The sequence below is a fragment of the Rhinocladiella mackenziei genome (assembly GCF_000835555.1).
Source record: "Rhinocladiella mackenziei CBS 650.93 unplaced genomic scaffold supercont1.1, whole genome shotgun sequence".
In the NCBI taxonomy this organism is placed as follows: domain Eukaryota; kingdom Fungi; phylum Ascomycota; class Eurotiomycetes; order Chaetothyriales; family Herpotrichiellaceae; genus Rhinocladiella; species Rhinocladiella mackenziei.
Genome location: NW_013550604.1, coordinates 2,420,543 through 2,444,279, shown reverse-complemented (window position 1 = coordinate 2,444,279; position 23,737 = coordinate 2,420,543). Strand labels below are relative to the sequence as shown.

Sequence of the window (23,737 nt, the reverse complement as noted above, 5' to 3'; positions counted from 1 at the left end):
ACGCAATGGCGTCCAAGACAACGATCTTCCTGAGTATCCTCATATACTCTTCCCTCTGTCGGGGACAGACTGCCACCTCCAGCACTAATCCAGCGACATATACCAATCCAATTCTGGATGGCGTTGGAGCAGATCCGTCAGTTGATCCCTCATTTCACAATGGTCAAGTTGAAGGCTCATGGTCGTTGACAGCTGGGTCATCCGCCATGACGACTATTACTACATGACCTACACTACCAACGACAACATCACCATTCTTCGAAGCAGTGTCCTAACGTAAGTCGGCTACGATTGACACCTTCCATCCTCATCCCTATCATTCAAACACCACTCCCCCATCCCCTCTTCTGATTCACTAATTCACCCCACGCTTTAGTGACTGGAACAACGCCGACATCAAACTGGCCTTCGCCCCACCCGAGAACACGTCCTACCGCTACGACCTCTGGGCCCCGGAGCTCCACTTCATAAATGGTCTCTGGTACATCATCTTCACCGCCGATGTGGACGCCGACTCACCCTCTCCCGAGCAAGACATGCTCTGCGACTTCACCTGTCCCGCGGTCAACCACCGCATGTTCGTGTTAGAATCCTCGTCCTCCCATCCGTGGACCAGCACCTACACGTTCAAGTCCGAACTGGATACCTACGACCAGTTCGCGATCGACGGCACATACTTCGTCCACTCCACCGGCATCTACCACGTGTATTCGTGCTGGGAAGCCCAATACACCTCGTGGCCCAGCATGCTGTGTATGTCGCGCATGACAGATCCGTGGACCGTGTCGTCATCTCTCGCTGAGCGCGTCGTGATATCTTACCCCGACCAGCCCTGGGAGAAAACGCCGTATAACCGCACGGTTAACGTAAGGTTGTCGTCGAACGAAGGCCCGGAACAGCTCGTCAACCCGGCCACGGGGCAGCAATTCATCATCTACTCTGCTGCACGCAGCGATAATCGGAATTACTGCCTTGGTCAACTGGAATTGGTGGGTGAAGATCCGATGAACCCGGCGTCTTGGTCCAAGTCTACGGCCGGGTGCATATTTTACGAAAACTCGGCCGACTCAGTGTATGGTGTAGGGCATGCGAGTTTTACGACGTCTCCGGATGGAACAGAGGATTGGATCGTGTATCATGGCATGCGAGACTATGAAAACGGATGGAGTGCGAGGACGATTCGGACGCAGAGGTTTGACTGGAATGAAGACGGGAGTCCGAGGTTTCCGAGGCCAGGAATCGGGCCGTATGCGGTGCCAAGCGGGCAAGAAGAGGGAGGAAATGGTGGTACTCCAGGCGCAACATCCTCGATGACAACGGAATTAGAAGAAGTGTCGACGGGGGCTTCGAGCACCGTCTCAAGTTTGACTTCGTACGTGTCAAAGCACATGACGACGTATGGCGGTGGTGGGGACACCGGGCTATCTGCGTCGGGCAGCTGGCAGACGACATGGACCTGATGTGCGATCTCCCGAAAATGAATTGTGTCCTCGGTTTCATCAAGACGTTTGCTTGCAGTATCTGGGGTCAAACAAACAAATACGTCGGGTGCAGGAGGCCTAGAGCAGGGACCTTGGCTAAGATACCCAGCAATCTAATGAAACTCTCCCGTTCAACGGAATAACAGGTTCTGTCTTTTGCACGATTGTCCAACCACAAACCGACACACACCACTGGTGTCGTCCTTCGTGAAAAGGCACGTGATCACCTCAATACAGCCCCTCGACTAATCCTCTCACCGTCTTCAAGACCTCTTCATCCTGTGCACTCTTTTCCTTGCCCGGCATCAATCCACCCGTGGCCCGTGCGCAAATGATATCGATCTGATCCTTCCCCACACCCCGTTCTGTGAGTGTTGTCTTGAGCCCCAAATCCTGCACCAGCCCCAAGATCTTGTCGCCGACTAAGTCGCTGTCTTTCAAATCATCCCCCAATCGCTTCTCGCCCATGTATGGGAGGATGGCGGCGATTTTTTCTGCGTTCTCTGCACTTTGACGGGCCTTGATTTTCACGACATGACCCAGTGTCAGACATGAGGTGATGCCGTGGGGAATTCCGTATGGCGAGCCCAATGCGTAGCCCAGCGAGTGCGAAAGGCCCAGGCCGCCCTTGGTGTTCAATCCGAGGAAGCCCAGACTGGCGTAGGCAGCGAGGAAGAGACCAGTGATGATGTCTTCGTTCTTTGAGTCGGCGTGGTACTTTGGCAGGAGCCGGAATAGTTCGCCGATCGCGTTCAGCGCCACAAGCCGCGTCGGCACCCAGGTCGCGCTCGGGTGGTATTGTAACTCGATGGCATGGTCGAGGGCACGGAAGCCGGTCGAGAGGATGAGGCTGGGTGGCGTGTAGAGGCCGAATTTGGGGTCGTAAAAGACGTAGGATGGGTAGACACTCGGGTGAGAGATGCCTGTCTTGACGCCGTCTGCTTGTGTATAGCCCGCCACGGCAGTGCATTCTGCCGCGGACAAGGTGGTCGGGATGGCAATATGCATGAGCCATTTGTTCGACATCTCATGGACTCGGTACACGATGGCTTTGGCGCTGTCGATGGGCGACCCACCGCCTACACTGATAATCGTGTCAATGGTGCCGTCATTCGTGACTTGTACCGTTGCCTCGTCGAGTTGTGCCACCGGTGCGTGTTCTTTGATGTGACTGAATGTGCCGGCGTGGTGGTGTTTCGATGAGAGAAGATCTTCGAGAGACTGGATTAAGGGCGTCTTGGTCGCGAGTGAGGTGCCCGTGACGATGAATGCCTTCGACGACTCGCTGGGGAGGACGGACAAGATTTGTTTCTTCACCACGTCAGGTCCATAGTACAGTCCTTTCAGCGCGTTGGGTTTGTAGAGGCCAGCGAGAGGGTGCGTTGATGCATCCATTTTTCCCGGTCTAGTTGATGTCGATGCCTGTTTTCTGAAGGTGGAAGCACCAGTGAAGATGGGTGAGAGGTGGGCCTGTGTCTGTCGAGCCCGGAGCATTGAGGAGCCTGTCGCCCGCTTTGTGATGAGGTATTGATGAGCGACACGGCACACGGGATTCTCTCCGCCAGAAAGAACGTTGGTCGGGGTTTAGATCATTATCGATGAATAGCCCTATGTGGTAATGATCCCCGATTAGAAAAGGAATTTTATAATCGATGTCAGCATTCAGAGAGGAAGCAAGTTGTAGTCTTGCCGTCATTGGCCTCTTGCAGTTGTAAAATCGTTGCCGGAAAATCCGCCTCCGGTTTAGGTGGCCCTGCCCTTTCGGGTATGGTCGCAGGCTGGGCGCGCCGCCGCTTTATAAGAACACTCTTGTCCTTCCCCTTCCTCTCTTTCTCTTTTCTAACCCTGTTTCCTTTCTTTCGCCTCCGTCGCGCTGATCCACCCGTCGTACGCCGCCTAGCACCGCCTAAATTCCACCGGCTCCTTTCAAAATCTGCACCCCGATCACTCTGCACCCTCCATGCAACCCGTTTCAGCCCCCTTTCATGTCTCCCGTTCCTTCATGGCATATTTGGTTTTACCGGCCGCGCACCGTGCAGGCTCAGCTAACCCCTCCATCATCTACGCCTCGACCAGAGTCCTGAGGGCGTCGGCGTCGATGCGTCTCCTGTTGGCCTCCTTGCGAAGATGAATTCGCGTGATGGGCTCCTCTGGCGATTGTTCTAGACTTTCGAAAAGCCCGGAGAGATAGCCGTCAAAATCGAACATCGTCAGTCGCTCGTGGTTGACACTCAGCTCTCCGTGCCGCACCGTCGATGCTGGGATTCTGCGCCTTGAACCTGGTGGACAACGACGTGGAAGACGGCGCACCACAGCTGGCACAGCCGGCTGAGTGCCGTACCTGTTTGCGTCTCATCGCGAAAATACCGCACGAGTTGATCGGCAGCGAATCTGCATTGCTACCGGCGTTCCGCCTCGAATTTGCAACGTTGAGGCGGGGCTGCGTTCTCCATTTTGACCCCCAGCGGCTCGGGGCAAGGGGCTGTCATCCGGCGATAGGGGGCCACGTCGGCATATTCCAAGTGGATTCTCAGCTGCTGTCTCCTCTTTTTGAGCTAAATGCAGTATGGTGGTCCTCGAAACAGGACTTGAGAACGATGGTGCGAAAGGGGAAGGGTGGAAATTGCGATTCACAAGACACACTTTCACTCAGCCGGCCCAAGGAGCAAGGTCTTTTTCGACCTGTATGGCCTGTCGTGACAAGCGGAGAAAGAGAAGCGCTCGACAGCAGGACCTTCGAACGCAGTGAGGCCTGGGGGTATGGGGGCTAGCCCCCATAAAAGACATAGTGATCAATATCGTCTACATATGGTTCATGGACTGGATCCGATGGAGGATATCGTACGGCACAAGACACCGTGATCAACATCGTCTATATATGATCCATGGACCGGATCCGATCAAGGGGGTCTGGCAAGACAAAGGGAGCATTCTACCCATTCCTGGGTGGGCCAAAGGCTTGGCAATCTCGAGCGCAGTGAGGCCGGGGGGTTTGGGGGCTAGCCCCCAAAATACAGAAGCTACGCTTTTACCCCCTGTGGAATATCCTGTCCGCGACCCCTAGTGGCCGCCTCGTCGCTTTCTGTCCTGTAGAGGCTGGGGTGGACCAAGGGGTTGCCGGTTGAGTGCTACCTAGCGGCAGAGAGCGCCTATCTATCCGCAGGGTGGGCTGTCACGTGGATTCACGTGATGGAATCACGTGCCGTAGCTGCTACGCGGGGCCTATTCTTGGCTTGGCGTGTGACTCTCGTGTCACACCTACGGCGTTGACTTCACGTGTCACCGCCGTGTAAACACCTGCGATGTCACTTGAGGCAACTTGCGCCCCTAACCTTTCTACTCATTCGTGCTCTGGGATAGATGAACAGAACCAGTCAATCATTCAATGGATTGAACCATCTTCTCATCGATGATCCATCACCTCTGCTGCCGCTGTTGCTTGCCGCTCCTACTCCCCGCTTTCTCTCCTCCCTGCCTCTCTTCTCGTCACGTCCGGCTATGCTAGATAGCATGACGATGAGCACCCCTCCAGCGCCGAACATGGGGCATACCTGGCCAGGCTCTCAAGCCGCGCAGGTAAAGCCCGTTATACCAGAGAAGAATCCAATAGTTTTGAATACAAGGGAGACGAACAGGCTGCACAAGTGCCTGGAGAGAAATTACCCGAAACAGTGGGAAGAGGAGTTACAAGATATGAGTGCAGACGAGTTGTGCAGGTGGCTGGAGGAAACCGATCCGGAAGAGTACAAAAAGCTGCAGCTCCCGAGTCGGGCGAAGGAGGCCACCACCAATTTCGCCTCCCACGTACTGACCTCCCCTCAGAAAAAAGCTATCTTCCATGCTTTGCAAAAAGATTGGAACAGTGTCTATTTTCCGCACTCCCTAATTGCGCTACGGGACCTCATTCGGCGGTACCAGCTACTCGATGTGAGCAAGTATTACGCAAAGACCTTGGTATTCGTTCAGAGCAGCGGTACGGGCAAATCAAGATTAGCGGATGCTTTCGGCCAACTCTGTCCCATGATCAACTTCATTCTCCGTGAGCCTGGAACTTCCGGCTTTCCACCTCCTGATAAAGAGATACTGTCATTTCTGCGCGAGAAGCGGCCAGACAACATCCCCGAGCCCACCAGCCTGCAGGGGACATCTAGTGATTTTCTGGAGAGGAGAGCGATCGTAGCGTGGAATCACACTCTCGCTGCAGCATTGCTCCAAGCCAGTTTCGAGATATGTAAGTTGCTAATGGATTTTTCACCAAACTCTCGCTAATTCGATCCTGTCAGTGAATATCTGGGTGGAGAGCAAGCCCTTTAGCGAGATGACTCTAGAAAAGCTTGCAGGTGACAGGCACGCAGAGATGGCACCGCTTGCACCAGCTACCGATGCTAACGACACTCAGAACCAACGCTCCAAGATGCGCATCGAGTTCGGCGAATCGGTAGCTAAGAGAGCTCGGGCTATCGCCAACGATTTGATTTTCAGTCCGGCCTGGGTCGAGAAGTTCGACGATGACCGCTCCTCAAGCATTCGTCGTCAATTCGAAATGGCGTGGACAGAACCCCTCGATCCCTTAACCGGCCTCCTCAATGCTGCCGAAAACCTGATCAAAAATATTCAGCAGTGCCGGAACGTAAGTGACACTAACTCACTCTTGGTCATCGTGTTCGACGAGGCGTCAAGTTTGATAGAAAAGGGGTTCTCTGGTGAACCACGCACCGGACTCTATGTGGCGCTTAATCGAGTCATCAGTTGCCTGAAGAAGTTTCGTATGTGGTCCTTCTTCCTCTCAACAGAATCTCTCATCGGACACCTTGTACCGCCGAACAATATCATCCGAACTGGCGATTACTCTCGCGACCGTTCCGCTCGCGTCAGTTTTACACAGCCCGCCGAACTGATGCGCTTTCCCCCATTTGTGAGTCTCCAGCTCGACATCGAGGACCGACGAAGGATGCAGAATCCAATACTGAGGAGAGAGGAGCTCGTCAAGTCGTTAAAGAAGTTTGCGGACCTCAAGCACATGGCCTTATTCGGTAGGCCTCTCTGGTATGCATATATATGTCAGCAAGAGAATATGATCGATGTGGCCAAATTGAAGCTTCTGGGCGGCCAGCAACAATCAGAGTACAATCCACTCGACCCGAACCACGTCTTTGCGGCGCTGTCCTTTCGTCTCTCTTTGGATGTCTGCCGGCAGAACCCCGCCACTCTCTCCCTCACAAGGGAGGCGGTGAATTCCTTTATGAGAGTGGTCATATCTATGGACCACGAGACGGGAATGATGGACACAACGACGCCATCTGAGCCAGTGTTAGCAAAGGCAGCAATGGAGCATCTCTGCATCGAAGGCCGCTGGTCGTTGAGCATTTCCACGCTCTGTATGGTGCTTCTTGAGAAAGGATTGATCGAAAAGGGGCGCAAAGGAGAACTCTATGCTCGATTAGTGTTGATCCTTGCACACGACTGGGTTCGGTGGGCTCGTGAACCAGTATTTCCGCCAACCTTTACGGTGTGCGACTTTCTCATGGCATTATATGCTAACGATCATCACGATTCAATTCGAAAGATACCTGAGCAGACACTGGGAGCTAGAATGAACTTCACTCATTTTCTATCGACTGATACACAACTTACCCCCGAGGACATTCCTGCATTATGTCGGGACCTGTTGCGCCGGAGTGCTGCGATGCAGCTATGTTGGAACCAGGAAACATACGATCTACTGATTCCGGTGTACTATGGCACGGAGGATGAGACGTTCGACCCTTCGAATTGCGGAGTCATCGTAGTACAGGTGAAGAACAAAGAGAATGCCACAACACCTCGAGAGATCTTCGAGGAGGAGTTTATCAATGTCAGCCCGAACAAGTCGGATTCGGGCAAATCGAAGGCGATGAGTTCTGATCGCAAGCCGACGAAATTTGTGTTCACTCAGATGGCGAACCCGATCCTGTTCCTACTCTTCGATCTAGGGGTGGTCAGAAGCAGTGCGGCTTACGCTCCACTTGTTCAAGTGATGCGCAGCGCAAATGAAAAGCAACCTGATTTGTGGGCTATCCATTCGCGAGGACACGGCCATACCATCTTTGGCTGCCTAGAGCACTTCAAGGCTACCGATTCGAGCGAGCGGTTCTTTGCTGCGATACAAACGGGCAACACTCTGGCCGATCGACTCTCTCAGAGAAATAGAATGTTCTCCGAAATTAACGAAAACTTCAGATATGAGCAAGAGAGTGAGGCCAGAATGCAGGAAGTGGAAGCAAGACTGACCGGATCGAAGGGAAAGGAAGTAGAAAGTCCCGAGGACGAGCAGTTCGGCAAAAGAGCGCGCCTGGCATGAGCACGAATATCAGCATAAGTAGTAGGCTGTGTAGCAGTTTGAGCAGAAACAGAAGCGCGAACTTCGCCTCAACATCTCCCCGGCTTTAGTCTGTAGCTGAGAGAGGTCTGGTCAATTGATTGATTGACGCAGTTTGAGTCGATTTTGCGAAGGTCGAACAAAGCCCTCTCTGTGTGAGGAAATCCAGAGGGATCGTCCCTCCAGGTCCTCGAGGCGTCATGGTTATGCCATGAGGATTAAAAATCGAGGTGAACCTGATAAGGAGGAGTGCGCCAGGAAGATCAACGACGACGACAACAGCATCAACAGGAGCCTCAAAGGCTTCTACCGATGCCACTCGACGACCTGGACGACCAATCACAAGGCGCGCACGATCCGGTCATCGACAACGCTGATTTGTCGAAATAACATTCCTGGCACGTCAGTTTGATTGCTTGAATCGAGGCCCTCGTTAAGCAACTTTCAGTTGGGGAAAAGGGGGTACAAAGTAGCGCAAGGATAGAGTGTCCGAGAAAGCCGATCTGGCGTCAAACATTCTGAGCCTATTTCCCATAGAAAACCCTCCAACTCGTTCCCGGCGTGCCCTGTAGAGTGCTCTGCGTCATCAATCAAGTTGTGTATCCATCCGACGTCGTCATCGGTGTCGGCGTCGTCGTTTGGTTTGGTGTTGACCAGTGTTCCGAACTAGCAAATACCGACCTCGTCGCCGATATCGTTGTCGGCTTTCCTAATTGATTATACCGTCGTCTACTCATGGGCCATGGATTGGATCCGATGGAGGATATCGTACGGCACAGGGCACCATGATCAACATCGTCTACATATGGTCCATGGACTGGATCCGATGGAGGATATCGTACGGCACAGGACACCGTGATCAACATCGTCTATATATGATCCATGGACTGGCAGACAAAGGCGGCATTCTACCCATTCCTGGGTGTGCGGTGGACCGGATCCGATGGTGTTAGCCAATCAGAGCAAAGAATTAGGTCATTTTCGGATTATAGGTTTTCCGGGCTACGGCGGCACCCTACCCACTCCTGGATAGGCCGTGGACTGGATCCGATGGGGTCAGCCAATCAGAGCAAAGGATTTGGTAGTTTTCGGATTATAGATTTTCCGGATTAAGGGTGGTTTGCAATCACGTGACAAGCTATGGGCAAGAACAATTGGAGGCCTTTTATTGGTCAGATTAGAGTTTTAGTGGATCCCGGGCAAAATACAGTAAAACGTGTCGAATTGGGTAAGGCATATTTAGCGTCTTGGCAAATGGGCGAAATACCCGTTACCCGGCACTGGTCGCCTAAATTCGGCGGGAAATTTCCCTGCAACCTACGTTAAACTATAACAGCCAGGGCAAGTGATGGCTTCACGTGTTGCCACGTGACGGCCAACCCTGCGCATAGATAGGCGATCTCCACCGCTACGTAGCGCCTAGCCAGCTCCTACAGTCTCGACACGATGGAATCGACAAAAATCTCGTCACTATACCTCGGCCTGTGTCCACAAACCTCTTGTGCTAGTCAGAGCAGCCAGATATCACTACGATCTCTATGTCGGGTTACGCATCACTCTTCAGATGACTCTGCAGTACGCTAGCCTCATCCTATTTTTCACTGCTGCTATCGCTAAAGATAATTTGCTCATAATCCGTCCCCTCCTTTGGGAAGTCGATCGTGTAATTTCCGAAGCAGGCGGAAGGAAAGAGCATGCTCATAAGCATGATCATGCTCGAGCCTTTTTGTATCCGGTACAACGTGACCAGTTCCTTGTCCGATGGGATCTCTGGGAATGAGAGTGACGACAAGGTACACAAGGCAGGTGTGACAAGCCCAAAGGAACATAAGGAACTGCCAGCCGATAAAAAAAGGCTGAGTAGGCGTCTTCTCGATCACGTGTGGCCGGGGCCCATTTGACCGATTTGGTAAAGCTTGAAGTTTTTGCTTGAAGCTTAACCAAAGACAACCATAATTGCAGCCCATATTTTCTCATTTCAAGTACCTCTCTAGGAACAACCTTCCACAATGGTGCCACTTTGGTCAGTCTTGGTCGACAATTTCTTTCTCCAAGGCTTGCAGGAGACTCCGTCGCCTCATGCAGAATATTCAACATTTGTCGGTTCGAGATCGGACTGCAGAGGCAAGAAACCTATCCTGAAGCCGACGTACAATGTTCCATCGAAGGATTTCTGTCCTCATCTGAGGTCTTTACACATCTCCGAATATCGATCGCCCGATCCTCCGGCATTTCTTCAATGCTGCTTAATGCTGTTTCATAATTTGTTCTTTGCTTTTTGTTCTCTTCTTGGCCTTCTAGCTGCTCTGACATTGGCTGGCGGCTCAGACTCGTGACGTATACGATCTCCTGTAGTCCGATTCACTCAATAATCCAGATATGCATGATTTTGGGCCTTGTGTTCACATTCAGGGATCACCTTTATCCACCCAAGTCCGTGATATTATCAGACCTATAGGTTCTCCAATGTTGTATCCACAATGTTTTCCAAGGCCCTGTTATGCGCATGGGGCCAAATCGTTCGCCCAACCCGTTCGTCCATTCGTTCCTTAACACTGCCAAAGATTGAATTGCCTTTTTGGCTTTGATGCAAACCCCATGAGAGAATTTGGGCACGTCTGGATGTCTCTCACTTCAACTGGGACTATTGGGAGACACGAGGTGGCGTCGTCTCGTCTGCTTTTCATTCAACTGCACGCATAACTGCAGTCGCAAAGATAATCCAGTTTGTCATTTGTGAAGAATCTATTGTACCGTGATGTTGGCGGAAGCCGATCATGGAGGATCTGTCCTCGACTAGGAGGTTCCCGAATTGACCAATATGAGTCGATGTATGTAGACGGACCCCATCTAGCCGGTCCATATATACATACACGAATTCATAATATAAATCAATTATTCAGAGTTCATGTCCTTTGACAAAGATTTTGCCCTTGATCTTTCCCAGAGAATTCATGGAAAACTTACCTCAGAGATGTCGCTTTAAACTCACCCCCTATCTGTTGCTCTCGCGCCAAGAGGCGGACTCTGCTTTCCCCAACCAGCTCGTAGCAGACGTATAAACAGTTCGACAATATCCTCGTATTTGATGATGTGATATACGGGATGCTGTAAGACCTGAAAAGGAATCTTTCTGTCCCTCCAATCTTTTGGTCTTCCAATCTGGGAGTGCCAAGGCATCCTCATGGCTCACCCTCCACCACTTGTTAGGGTGTTAATGTATCCTTCCACTTCGGTGAGCCCTCCTGGTTTCATTGGGATCTGCGATCCGCCCAAAACTAAGCATCTAAGCACTCTGGAAACTATATCAAGGTCCAAAGACTGGCACTCAGCCCAATCCCATCCAAACTTTCCTTTGTGTGATGACTTTCTGGACCTCACTTTCTGGACATCCTCCTCAAAGACCAGAAGCCCAGCCGAAAATTCAAGGGCCGATTTCCACCTGTGGTAATTGTGTTTGAATGCCGATGTGGAGTATGCTATGGGTGCAATGACCAGGCCATGTCTCTCCAGGTGTCGGGGAATCGGATAGTTGTCCTGAGGATAATCCTCCAAGAGGATTTCCCATCATTCGCCCGGGTCTTATCGCTTCATGATCCTGTTCATCAAAGTCATCAAAATGAGGAAGCCAAAGATCGGTACAATGTATGTCTTCGAACACCAGCTCTTTATGGACCGCGAAAACTCAATCTCAATCCCGAACGCGAATGGTACGAGTCCTGCATCGTTATGATGCTTCATAGGACTATCACGAGGCTTCTCGGAAGGATTGAATAAGTTGATGGTATTTGCATTCCTAGGGCTTTGGTGTGAAGCGTCTTTTGGCGAAACCTTCGAGGGCCTCGGGCTTGGTTGGTCCAAGCGCGGATTTGATCAAACCGATATTGTGAGGCCTCAAATTGTAGCGCCTGTTGTGGATGGCTCGGAAAGAAGCCATGATGATACAGGAGATGAACAAGTATCACTTACAGAGGTTCCGATAAACATCTCCTCAGGAGAAGGCTCTCTTTGATCGCAGCCTGTCCAGAAACAGATTCCCACCCATGTCATCCGCACCCTTCATCCCTCCAAGACAATAACAAATCATTGTTCTCCATCAATGGCCCCGGAAAAAGAACAATCTTCGAGAAGCATCGTAAATTGACGACCGGTTGCCCGGATGACGGTAAGGGATCGCGTTGACGAGCAGGTGATTTGGCGATTGAAGAAGAAGCGGCGTACTTATGCATGACATTCATATTTAGAATCGGGCCACTGGAGTCCTCGACCAAGTTGTCGGGCAGCATGCTGAACCGATCCACGAATAGAGATTCGGTTTGGTGGCACAACGGGTGATGTGATGGTGGATCGTGCGACGTTGTACCAGGCACTCACCAGGGTGATGTTGTTGGTTCGGAAAAAAGTTCTTCACGATCTCGCTGCTGTTCCTCCGCAAATAATCGACCACCACGAAGCTCAAATCATCCAAACTAGTTAACTCAGTAACTCTCCTACACCCTTCCTCCCAACACCAATGCATGCTCCTCTTCTCCTCCTCTGACATCTCTCCACCAATATCTCGCCTTTTGCCCTCATCGTCATGCAGGCCGCCTGGCATCTTTGGCGGCCCTCCTCTCTCGCGCCACGCCGACCTGCGCTCGGGTTGCATGTTCCGTGTTAAACGCCAGTCAGCGCAAACCCAGGGCATTCCCAAGGTTTCCAAGGTTGCTTCTGACTGTAGGGCAAATCTGCATTCGCTTTCTTACCCGATGATGCGTTGTTTATCTTAAATCATGGATGCTCGAGCAGACACGTTGTCGGGCCGCTTTGGGGGGCAATGGGCCTTTCTCTCCACGCCGCCTCAACATGGGCAGGCAAGATCCCTTCCTCCGTCGTCGAGTTACCTACGAAGCGACCGTAGCAACGTCTCTCCCTTACCAACCGCCCTTCACTTCCATCAGCTCAATGCCTCCCGTTCCAGCTTACCCAGGAACGTTCAAAACCCCTCTATTGGTGGTAACAGTTCGACCAGCATCCCTTCTCAACCTGTTCTCCTTCGAGTCCACTCTGACGATGCCGCTATACAAATCCGCCCTACAACTCGCTTACCCCGGCCACGAGCCAACATAAGTCACGTAAAGATGAACAACGAGCTCCCACCCATCCAAGAGTATAGCATTCAAGGCATCCTGGCCGCCATTGAGGAGGATATTGAGGAAGATGTCAATGCCATATCCGAAATCTTGGGAAGAAGCAGGCTTGTATTGGCAGATCAACATGACAGTCACCTCCCTCCTCAGGGCGAGATCAGAGCTACGAGTAGCCCTCTACAAGCCGTGGCAGAAGCGAGCTCGAGCAATGAAAGACTGGCCGCGGCCGACAATGTTCTCATATTAAGAGAAGACGCCAGTCTGATTGACGGAAGTCATACCGGGTCCGCGGCTTACGGCCTCTTGGAAAGATTGCAAGCCCTTCCACGGAACAGACGTGTCAGGAGCGACTTCTCGGGGCCTCCTGGCTCCAGACCTGGTACCAGCTCCGTCCGCAATTTCTCATCACCCCCTGAACGGGCAGATATGCCCGCCGTAGTTGAGGATCCTGATCGTATTGCGGTCCCTGGCCTTTCTCCATCGTCACGACGACTCCTTCGAGATCACGTCAAGGAGAATGAAACCGGCGCAGCTCCATCCAGAGCTACAAATGCCATGGTATCTGAGACATATCTGTCTGCGGGCGCCAATGCGACAACGATATCAGACCCTCCGGTAGTCTCTGAAGGTGGTCGACATTATCCACTCTACAGCTATGATTACAGCGAGCTGTTTGAGGGACCGATGCCTTCAGCTCCCCCCCCTCGAATGACATTTCGCGATTGGTTACAATCACTCATTCCCACCAGAGAGTGGCAAAGTTTGGCATCTTGGGTTCACGGACAAGGAAGTCATGTGGTCAGTGCGGAGTCCCAACTCCGGGAGATACTTGACCGACAGCGACGCATGAGCGGACCACGAAACAACTTGGGATCTGGTCACGAAGATACCGACATGTACGGATCATGAATGATGTCAGCGACGAATCTATCTGTCAATGAATTTTGATCAACACCGTCTTAGTCTCCAAGAAGTTGTTCAGACTCCACCCAAAGCCTTCTCGGCCGATTCCGCTGCTTTTAAAGCCACCAAAAGGCATGTCTCGGGCGACGGTGGGACTGGTGCAGTTCACTCCAACGGTTCCTGCTTCCAGCGCTTTGGCGAACCGCATCGCTCTGTTGATATCCCTGGTATACACCGCGGCGTACAATCCAAACTCGCTGTCATTTGCTTTCGCAATGACCTCCTCTTCCGTTTTGAACGTGTTGATGTTCACCACAGGCCCGAAAATCTCTTCTTTCATCACGACCGCATCTTCGGGCGTCCTCAGAAAGACCGTGGGAGTCACGAAATATCCCTTCGATGCGGTGTCCGTAAGGCCAGCCACGTGCGCGGATCCGCCCAGAACAAGTTCGCCGCTCTTGGCCCCCGCGGCAATATACTTGTGGACGGTTTCAAACTGAGCGGAATCTGCTTGTGGACCATGATTGGTAGCAGCATCCAAAGGGTCGCCGGCAGAGACTGCAGCGAATTTCGCTTTGAAAGCTTGCACAAATCGGTCGGCAATGGTGTCTTGGACATAGATTCGGCTGTTAGCCATACACACTTGTCCACTGTTCCATTGAATACTGTTTTGGGTTTCATTCACGGCATTATCGATGTCGCCATCTTCAAACACAATTGCTGGCGATTTGCCGCCCAACTCCAGGATCACATTCTTGAGATTGGATTTTGCTGCGGCAGCTTGGATGAGACGCCCGGTTCGGCAAGATCCTGTGAAGCTGAGTGCTCGAACATCCATGTGCGAAGACAAGATCGCCCCCGATTTCTGACCGTGGCCGGATATGACATTGACGACGCCGGGGGGAAAGCCTACCTGCTCGATCAAAGTGGCTACCTTGGCAGACTGCGCTGGAAATCAGCAACCAATCACATATTGACGGTAGATCGAGATGGAGCCATTAGAAAAATCAAAGACCACTCACCGTCAGAGGGGCCTTCTCACTACTTTTCAAGACAACAGTATTTCCGGCTGCCAAGGCCGGAGCCGCCTTGTTCGCAAAGAACACCAGGGGCACATTCCATGGAATGATGGCAGCCACTACTCCGTATGGCTGCTTGAACGTCATATTGACAAAGCCGGGAGTGTTGAGACTGCTGACACCTTGAACCTCGTACCCCACTTCGGCGTAATGCTCGAATGTACTTGCTGCAGCATGATTGTCGAAATAAGTCGAGATAGGTCGGCCCATAGATATGGCTTCGAGATACGAAAGCTCCTTTCCACTTTGGTGTAGTAAGGCAGCCAGCTTTTTCATATAGCCGCCTCTTTCGGCCGGCGACAACGCAGACCATGCTGGGAATGCTACCTTTGCAGCGGCAACGGCAGCATCGGTATCCTGCTCACTTGCTTCATGGACTGGGAGATAACTATCAGGTCTCGCGTCCAATGAATGAGATGAGTGAATGTGGAAGTTTTTTGAGGGGGGGGAAGCTGCCTCGATATACCTTCAGCAATCACTTCTCTTGTGGTAGGCGACCGTAACGGAAACGTGTTTCCGTCCGAAGACTCGACAAACTATTCCATCTGAGCCTCGATTTAAGATTGAAATTTCGATTCGGCAGAGCCCACCTTGCCATTGATGAATAGTCTCGTTTCGATCTTCTCGACTGAAATTGAAGCCATATTGACAGCTCTCACGCAAAATGTTCGAAACTTCCTCGCCAATGTTCTGAGATCTGATATTGCACACCTACAATGCCATTGAAAGGCAAGGGATAGATGTCCAAATTGTTCGAGGCCAATATACAAGTGAAGGCTTCGTTATCGGAAGCCACGCCGTTCGACGAGGTGATCTTGGACACCACAAAAATTATGTGCGGGGTGTGGGGGAGATATGGGGCCCGTTTTACAGGGCTGGGGCCTTTCCATGCTCTACCAATTGCTCGCCAATGATGAGGGGTCGGGTATCAAGTACTCTAAAAATGGGTGGAGCAGGCATTGTATATGCTCATTTCGCCATCTCGTCCAACCCCACTGCAAATACATGCAAGACTTGGGCCACGCAAAGGAAAATTTTCGATCGATGATCTTTCCATTTGGTATCTGATATTGAGGTTACACGTTCAATACCGTAAATGACGGCGTCTTTCAAGTGTTGCTGATGTCCATATATCAATGATTTCTGTTTATTCCATTGGAAACGGTCTCGCTTGGATTATGAAGTCCATTCTGTGACGAATCCATCTCTCTTTGCCGTATCTGCCAGGGCAAAAGCCCCTTTGCTGGCTGAGCAGGCCCTATATCGCCCGACTCTGACCGTCTCTTCTGCCACTCCATGATATCCCTCTGGTCCACAAAATTCCCATGCAAGCCCAACTTCAACTTGAACGGCAGATGAATTACAGCCAGCGGTCCCTTGGCCAGGTTCAACGCATCCAATATCACGATATCGTTCCGTAGCACATCCAGATGATTCAGCAGTGCAATAATATAGCCCTCACCTTCTCCCCCTCCATCTTTGGGGATGAAGGTCGGCTCCTGAAACGTCGCGGTCGGACCGGCGAAGAAGACATCTTCCGTCATGTCGTCCCAACTGTAATGGCCCAGACAATTGAACAAGCCACCGGCAGGAGAGCCACATTTGGCGAAATCGTACGGCTTGGTCGGATCAACTTTAGCCTGCCAGAAGTGTGAGTATTTCTTAGTCACGAAACGGTCGTCGATGCGAGAGAATTCGCCATTCGTCATCCACGTTTCTGCGGGCGTCACTCGTGTTCCAGACGGGCCTTTTGGATCAAATACCCAGCGGCACGTTGGACTTCGGAGCTGGTTTCGCTTGGCGAGCGGTGCTTCTTTCTCATCCAGGGGTGGGAAGAAGAAGAAGACATTTCCATCGGCGACGGTGAGGTCGTAGACGATGTGGCCCACTTCATTCTCGTAGCACCCTGCTATATGGCCGTGGAAACCTATATGTCCTCTTAGTACCCAATATCTTGCCAATCCACAAGAAGCGGAGAAATCTGGCTTAGCTCACCATTATCCGCTCGAAACCAAACGATATCCTCAGGCTTTCCACCTCTTCGAGGAACAACACCATACCATTGATCTTCATTCGGATCCCAGGCCCAATGATTTTCGCCTTTCTTCAATCTTTCTATTGACGTCCACTTGACCGGCGTCAAGGGCAAGACAAGGTAGTTCTTACTGATACCACAATCGTGAATCATCCCACAAAACGGCGCTTTGTACCAGGTTTCTTCTGTCTTCCTGCCGTCCTTATCGATCGTCCAGACTACAATATCGTTTGACCCGTCATGGCCGTTCCCGCCGGCTTCATATGCGAAACACAGCATCTCTCCCGTATCTGGGTCAAATTTCGGATGCGCTGTGAATGTGGGGGTGAGAATCTGTCCGTCAAAGTCGTAGCGTCCGATCGTCTCCAATGTGACGGGGTCCATGATGAATGGTGGCCCATCTTCTTTCGATGCCAATAGTACACCTCGCCAGAACGTGATATTGGTATTGGCCGCAGTACGAATCACACCTTTCACCGTTTCGTTGTCTGTGTAAGGGTTCCTATACCGTCCAAACAGGGCCCTCCGCGCCTTGGTCTCGGCTCTATACCGATCCGTTCGCACATACCGCTGCTTGAAATCAGCGTGTCCGTCCTGGATTCTGATTGCAGTCACGCTGCCGTCTCCGTTGAAATGGATATCATCCTCGAAGATGGGCGGGAACCTATGGTCCGGCTGGATACGGTAAAACGTTCCATTAATCTCGGGCGGGATGACGCCGTCGAACTCAAGATCGAAGATATCGCCTTCGAGTCGAGAGGGTTTGTTGAAGCCTTGAAATACACCCGTCGATGGGTATTGGACTTGGTCGGAGGTTTTACGCCCGTTCGTGTAGGGAGATACCACTTGGGGCGCGAGGTCGTAGATGTGCGCCATATCAATCAGACACTCTTGCTATGCTACAATCATTTGATATCTTGTCGGCTTTTCACTCCAGCATATTGAAATCTGTCCATCGCTGATGTGAGACGTATTTTGAGAAGCAGCGGCGTTCAACATGTCACCTCAACAGGCAGGCTTTCCACAACTTTGGGCAAAGAGCATGCTCGGCAACTGCCATGCTCTCAACTGCCGAGGAGGATTTCAACAAAGCCAGAAAAACAGGAGTCCATTTTCAGATTCTGGAATCGATGGCCAGGAACCGTTTTCTCCAACTCGCTAACTTTCAAACTTCAATTCTGGGGCACTCGGATCGCCGCTTCCGATGGGGCTGCGCACAGTTTCTTCCCCCCAAGTGCAAGTCATCCACCATGGATGTTTCCTCAATGAGAATGCTTGGGACCTTGATGGCCTATTGAGGTAAATTCGTAGTATAGACTCAAGGCCAGATACTCGGCGAGTGATACTACAAGTAGACAAGTTAGTGTATCAAGATTCAAGAAAAGATGCCCGGAGTCATCGCCATCGAAGAAGCAACCATCGACCCAGGCTCGGTGCCTACCATCGAAGAAACAATTCGCTACCTCCTGCCTGGCTCTCACGTGGACATCAAAGCCGCCGTAGCGGGGCACGCAAAGAAACTCCTCGATATCCACGATGAGAGGTTGCGGACCATGGACGAAGAGGGCGTCGAATTCATGCTCTTCTCGCACACCTCGCCCGGCCCCCAAGGCCAGATTGACCCGAAAATCGCGGAGGGCATGGCAACCCGCTCGAATGACTGGTTGAGCGGCGAAGTGAGGAAGAACCCCAAGCGTTTCGGCGCCCTCGCTGCACTGAGTATGCATGACCCTGTCCAAGCAGCGAAGGAACTGACTAGGGCCGTGAAGGAACTGGGCATGTTCGGGGGGTTGGTCAATGATTACCAGTCCTTTGGCTCGGAGGGCGACGGCCGATTGTATTATGACACGAAAGAATATGATACGTTCTGGAAGACGGTTGAGGAATTAGATGTGCCGATTTATTTTCATCCGAGGTACCCGTCGCCAGCGGAGATGAGGCCAGAAGGGAAGTATGCACATAGAGGTTGGCTGCTGGGAGCGGGCGTTCAGTTTCATTTGGACCTCAGCTGGCACATTTATGCAGTGTGCTCCTCTGGTAGGTGACAACTTCACTCTGAATTTCGCGAAGCTGGAAGGATCTTTTAAGCTTTGATGGGCGTCTCTCTGGGTCCTCGGGATATGAACAAATGCAGCACTGACAAGCTTCTTTCCCTAGGAGTCTTCGACCGCTTCCCTAAAGTACAAATAATAGCTGGACACCTTGGCGAAAAGTGAGACAAACTCTCTTCTCTTTCCCTGTTTCTTCTTTGTCTGACACGTTCCACAGCATACCCTTCAATCTACACCGGGCAGATCACTGGCTAAACCAGCCGTCCAAACGTGCTTCTCGTCCCTGCATCCACGATTATACCTACTACTTCCGTCACAATGTACACATCACGACGTCTGGGAACTTCTGGACGCCCGGTTTGAAGCTGTGCGTTAATGTTTTGGGGCCAGAGAGGTGCTTGTTTGCGATCGATACGCCGTATGAGCGGACTGAGGAGGGGATGGAGTGGTGGAGAAGTGTGAGCTTTGATAATGATGACGAGAGAAGCCCAGGGGAGAAGATTAAGGAAATGATTGGGAGAGGGAATGCGATCAAGTTATTTCGGTTACCATTAGACCCCTGATGGCAGACTCATACAGTCCATCAATCGTGTCCAATTGTCTTGTCTCATCTCGAGCTCAATGTGCGATTTCAAGCCGGAGTCCGACCAGCAATCTTGCCATTCTCCGTGGCCTTTGCTGCAACACCCTCAGGTTTCTCCTTTTCCTTCCATCTGATCCCGCGGCAACGCCAACGACAGCGGCGGCAGTGCCGTGCTCGGATCCTCTCCATACTTCGGTGCGCGGAGATCGTCATCCTTTACCTTTTCGCCTGTCACAGGGTGCGAATAGTGGAATGGCACCACACGCGTATCCGGCCACAGCATTCGCTGCTCAATCAACTCGTCTGGCCCGATGGGATCATCAGGATACGTTTTGTTCGGCCAGGGCACGTAGTTCTTCTTCGTATGCGACCAGCCGCGCTCAAAGTCTGCGTGCCAGAATGGGAAGTATCGGTATCGGAATGGCTTCCACACTCCGTCCTCCTTGATGTACTCGTTCTCGTATAGCCCGCCTTCCCACCACTGCGCGTGTCCACGTGGGTGTTCTTCTTGGATGCTCTGATGTGTTCCTGCCGACATGAGGGCGCGGATGCGTGCCCAGGCACGTGTGCCCGACGGGTCGACGTCCACGATGTCCTGCATCATCGGGTGGTCGAGGAGGAAGCCATAGACTGGCCCATTGCGGCCTTTCACAAATGTATTTTGGAACCGGCCGATATAAAGACGGCGAATACCTTCTTTGCGGCGGTATCGTGAGCCAAGAAATTCGACGTATGCGTCTGGATGGTTGGAGAACATGTCCACTACCTGTGAGAAAAGATTAGCTTTACAGATGAAGGCCTGTCGGGGTGGCTTTTTGCTGACTTCATTGTAGAGACATTTGTCGAGGTAATAGCCATATTTGAAATGGACTTTTCTAATTTCTGCCTCATCTGATCTTCTGTAAGAATCCAGCTGGCCAGGACGACTTGTCCCTTCTTACCTTCCACCTTTTGCAACTTTGCATGGAGTCTCTTGACTTCAGCTTTTAGCTCAGATAGTTCAGCTTCCATATCGTGATAATATTCAAGAAGATATTCTTCCGAGGCCACAAGAGGGAATAGTGAGAAATAAATCGTTCCCTCCTACAGCTAAAAGTACATTGTATTGTTCAGCTCCAAGAGCTCTCTCCACAGTAGGGGTCCAGCACACTCCGAAAGGAGAGAATGCCCCATATTTAGAGCCCCCCCCTCCCCATCTCAAAGATGTACAAGGGTCTTTCCATCCAGAATTTTCAAGGATCTGGAAGCGCGGCACACGAGTCTCTCGCGCAGTGCGGGCCGAACGGAGAAACATGGGGTTTACTCAAGGACTGACGGGGTGTTTGGAGCCTGCAGCTCTCTTCCACGTGAGATGGCCGTAGAATGTAGAGGCAAGTTTACCGAAATGAAGTTGAGTGCCCCTTTATCCACACAGCCTTATCTGCTTCGCCTCCAGAAGAACAAGGTCAGTGCTGCCATTTCCTATTGAAATATTGTATAGCATATATATTCTTCGAAACTGGAGCGATATAGACTGACCAGGTGCGCCTCATTATTGACTGACTTGCATGGGTCAACTGCCGAAGAGGACTCTCAAAGCCTCTGCTGATAATCCCCGCAAGTCTAGTTCAGAGTGGGGTTCTCGGTTCGAGGACAAAGAAGACATGAAACTGTGACATACAGGAATTTGTGGATGATTCGGTTCCAACCATTTCGGGTGCCTGCAATAAATTTCTGTAGTTATCTGGAGCATCCACGTCTAGCCCGTGCAGCAAGAGAATTCTTAACATTTCCTCCCGCTTATTGCATATAGCGGCCTGAAGAGCGTTACCATATCTAGTCCCCGAAGTGTTGACATCTCCTCGATTGTCGACCAGCACTATGACGAGATATGTATGCCCGTGGTATGAGAAGACGTGAATAAGCCTAGCGTTGTTGCCGCAGGAGTCATTACTGAAGTCGCAATGGCCAAAGAAGTTATGTAAGTATAGCACTCTTTCATATACATCATGCTACTCCCTTCAACATCCGCACGAACTCATCCTGGTCACCACCTGGCTGCGCACACTCAGCATGACTGGAAAAATGGCGTGACGCATATTTTAAGAAGGGATATTCTGATAGTAGCGTATGGGGGGTTCATACCTTTGAATGTGCGCACACCATCCATCATTTTTAAGTCTTTTGCCTTCCTCGGGATATGCGCAAGCCGGATGGTCATCTTACACCGGCACCACGCGACAACGGCTACGATTTTGGCTCAGTGGAAGACATCCCGGTTGCAGACCCGCTCACCGATAAATTTCTCCGGCATTGCTCTGCAAAATATGCTCGCATTTCAGAATGTTTTCGCATCCAGGCCTGACGACACCGCGCAGACATGGCTGCAATATCAGGCTTTGTTCGGGAAACGATTCATGGGCCAGGCCGTGAAGGATAGCTTTCCAGCTGGAAAGGAAGGTGTAAAGACTGTCAAGGAGAAGCTCACCAAGCTCAGGGGGTACGCTGGTCGAAATGCCGTTGGACTTCCTTGCCAAAACGGATATCCAGATTGAGGATCCAGGGTACAATATCATTACGAGGCAGGGGTATGTGTGATTGGATATTTCCGTGCGAAGGGGTTGGATGGAAGGTGAGATGGACCACTTTGGGTACGTCGGAAAATCCACGGAAGGGTCAGGGGCTCCTACCCCTGAAGTGCTGAGCCTTGTGCTTCTCGTGAAATTTACCCCTCGCGGAGAATCTCGCTTGAAGCCAAAAGATAGATGGTGTCCAGCCATTTATCCAGCCCGATATTTATTGATTGAGGCGATGTTTGAACCGCATAAAAAGAACAAAAGGCATGCATGCCTTCTGGCCCCCATGAGCCACCCCTTCATCACCTCGCTATGCATCTGGTGGCAACCATCAAGCGTTGCAGTATCCACGGTCGTTCACATTTATCTTCAAGAGGAATTCATCGTTCAGTCGTACCGTGGACCTTCTGATCCACTCTCGTCGCGAAATCTGAGAAGATGGGGCTTAAACCGCATTCCCTGTATCGCTCGACCAGTTCAGTAGGCTTGTGGGAAGCTGATCCGTTGGACGAAGTCTCATTACCGTTGACGGCATTTTGGGCTTGATTAACGCCTTCGACCATGGCGCCAAAACCTGTGTCGATGGGCACAGAACCCAAGAAAGGTACATTCGCTTCTCTAGCCATAATTTCCCCACCACCTTTGCTGAAAATATTGCTGATTTCACCACAACAAGGACACATGTATCCAGCCATATTTTCAATAACTCCCAGTACGGGTATCTGTGTTTTCACGCAGAAATTGAGCTCTTTCCGAACATCGGCCGTGGATATGGCTTGTGGAGTGGTGACAACAACTGCTCCAGAAAGTTTGGGTCGAGTGTCAGCCTCCAATGGTGGTCCATTACCATTGGCCGCCGTCGGGGGCCGGACATTGGCAGCGAGTTTATGTAGTTCCTCCACGATTGCGATGTGTTCGTCGCTTGTGCCAGGTGGCGTATCAATGAGGAGGTAGTCTGTGTTAGGAGGCCACAGGACATCCGACACAAATTGTCTTATCATTGCGGTCTTCTTGGGACCACGCCATATCACCGCGGAGGAGCGGGAAGGAAGGAGGAAGGCAAGTGATAGGGCGTGAAGAGAGCCCCGTTTGAGGGATGAGGTAGATTGCGGCGTCGGTTGGCCATTTGTCCTGTCACTCAGTTCACCTTCTCTTGCATCATGAACTTTGACGGGGAGCCAACCCCCGGGGGCCTGTGTTACTTTCTTATCTTCAAGATTGAGGAGACGAGGAATACTGGGACCTGTGAGATCGATGTCAAGAATTCCGACATGGTGACCGTGTTGAGTGAGGGAGAGGGCGAGTTGGAGGGTGATACTTGATTTCCCAACACCACCCTTGCCGGAAAGAATAAGGAGGACGTGTTTGATATTCTCAAGACCCATGGTGGCGGATGTGATGACGGCGAAAGGGAAGGGCCATCGAACAGGAAAGAGATTAAAACAGTGAATTTAGTCGTAAGTGAAAGATTCGCCAGAGGAACTGCAATTGCTAAGCAACTTCAACGGCGAAAGCCGACTCGGGTGAGCGCCGGGGGGCCTCAGCCACTCACCAGCCTTGATG

The 23,737-nt window shown here is 51.5% G+C and overlaps 8 protein-coding genes across 8 annotated transcripts; 3 read left to right on the top strand and 5 right to left on the bottom strand.

Moving 5' to 3' along the window:
* Positions 1-5: 5 nt before the first annotated feature.
* On the top strand, positions 6-1,460 carry Z518_00860 (uncharacterized protein; the record flags this gene model as incomplete). The annotated part of the gene is made up of 3 exons (XM_013421461.1): positions 6-136; positions 193-276; positions 377-1,460. The coding sequence occupies 3 exons, from the start codon at positions 6-8 to the stop codon at positions 1,458-1,460; spliced, it is 1,299 nt and encodes a 432-aa protein (XP_013276915.1).
* Positions 1,461-1,709: 249 nt separating this feature from the next.
* Positions 1,710-2,975, bottom strand: Z518_00859 (uncharacterized protein; the record flags this gene model as incomplete). Its single annotated transcript, XM_013421460.1, has 1 exon — positions 1,710-2,975. One exon carries the CDS (start codon positions 2,973-2,975, stop codon positions 1,710-1,712), a length of 1,266 nt encoding a protein of 421 aa, XP_013276914.1.
* A 9,636-nt stretch (positions 2,976-12,611) lies between these two features.
* Positions 12,612-13,877, top strand: Z518_00858 (uncharacterized protein; the record flags this gene model as incomplete). Its single annotated transcript, XM_013421459.1, has 1 exon — positions 12,612-13,877. One exon carries the CDS (start codon positions 12,612-12,614, stop codon positions 13,875-13,877), a length of 1,266 nt encoding a protein of 421 aa, XP_013276913.1.
* Positions 13,878-13,902: 25 nt separating this feature from the next.
* Positions 13,903-15,594, bottom strand: Z518_00857 (uncharacterized protein; the record flags this gene model as incomplete). Its single annotated transcript, XM_013421458.1, has 4 exons — positions 13,903-14,814; positions 14,894-15,327; positions 15,417-15,486; positions 15,541-15,594. The coding sequence occupies 4 exons, from the start codon at positions 15,592-15,594 to the stop codon at positions 13,903-13,905; spliced, it is 1,470 nt and encodes a 489-aa protein (XP_013276912.1).
* Positions 15,595-16,083: 489 nt separating this feature from the next.
* Positions 16,084-17,861, bottom strand: Z518_00856 (uncharacterized protein; the record flags this gene model as incomplete). Its single annotated transcript, XM_013421457.1, has 2 exons — positions 16,084-16,877; positions 16,946-17,861. 2 exons carry the CDS (start codon positions 17,859-17,861, stop codon positions 16,084-16,086), a joined length of 1,710 nt encoding a protein of 569 aa, XP_013276911.1.
* Positions 17,862-18,370: 509 nt separating this feature from the next.
* Z518_00855 (uncharacterized protein) lies at positions 18,371-19,599 on the top strand (the record flags this gene model as incomplete). The annotated part of the gene is made up of 3 exons (XM_013421456.1): positions 18,371-19,022; positions 19,143-19,197; positions 19,254-19,599. The coding sequence occupies 3 exons, from the start codon at positions 18,371-18,373 to the stop codon at positions 19,597-19,599; spliced, it is 1,053 nt and encodes a 350-aa protein (XP_013276910.1).
* A 126-nt stretch (positions 19,600-19,725) lies between these two features.
* On the bottom strand, positions 19,726-20,630 carry Z518_00854 (uncharacterized protein; the record flags this gene model as incomplete). The annotated part of the gene is made up of 3 exons (XM_013421455.1): positions 19,726-20,385; positions 20,443-20,510; positions 20,561-20,630. The coding sequence occupies 3 exons, from the start codon at positions 20,628-20,630 to the stop codon at positions 19,726-19,728; spliced, it is 798 nt and encodes a 265-aa protein (XP_013276909.1).
* A 1,924-nt stretch (positions 20,631-22,554) lies between these two features.
* On the bottom strand, positions 22,555-23,559 carry Z518_00853 (uncharacterized protein; the record flags this gene model as incomplete). Its single annotated transcript, XM_013421454.1, has 1 exon — positions 22,555-23,559. The coding sequence occupies one exon, from the start codon at positions 23,557-23,559 to the stop codon at positions 22,555-22,557; it is 1,005 nt and encodes a 334-aa protein (XP_013276908.1).
* Positions 23,560-23,737: the final 178 nt, after the last annotated feature.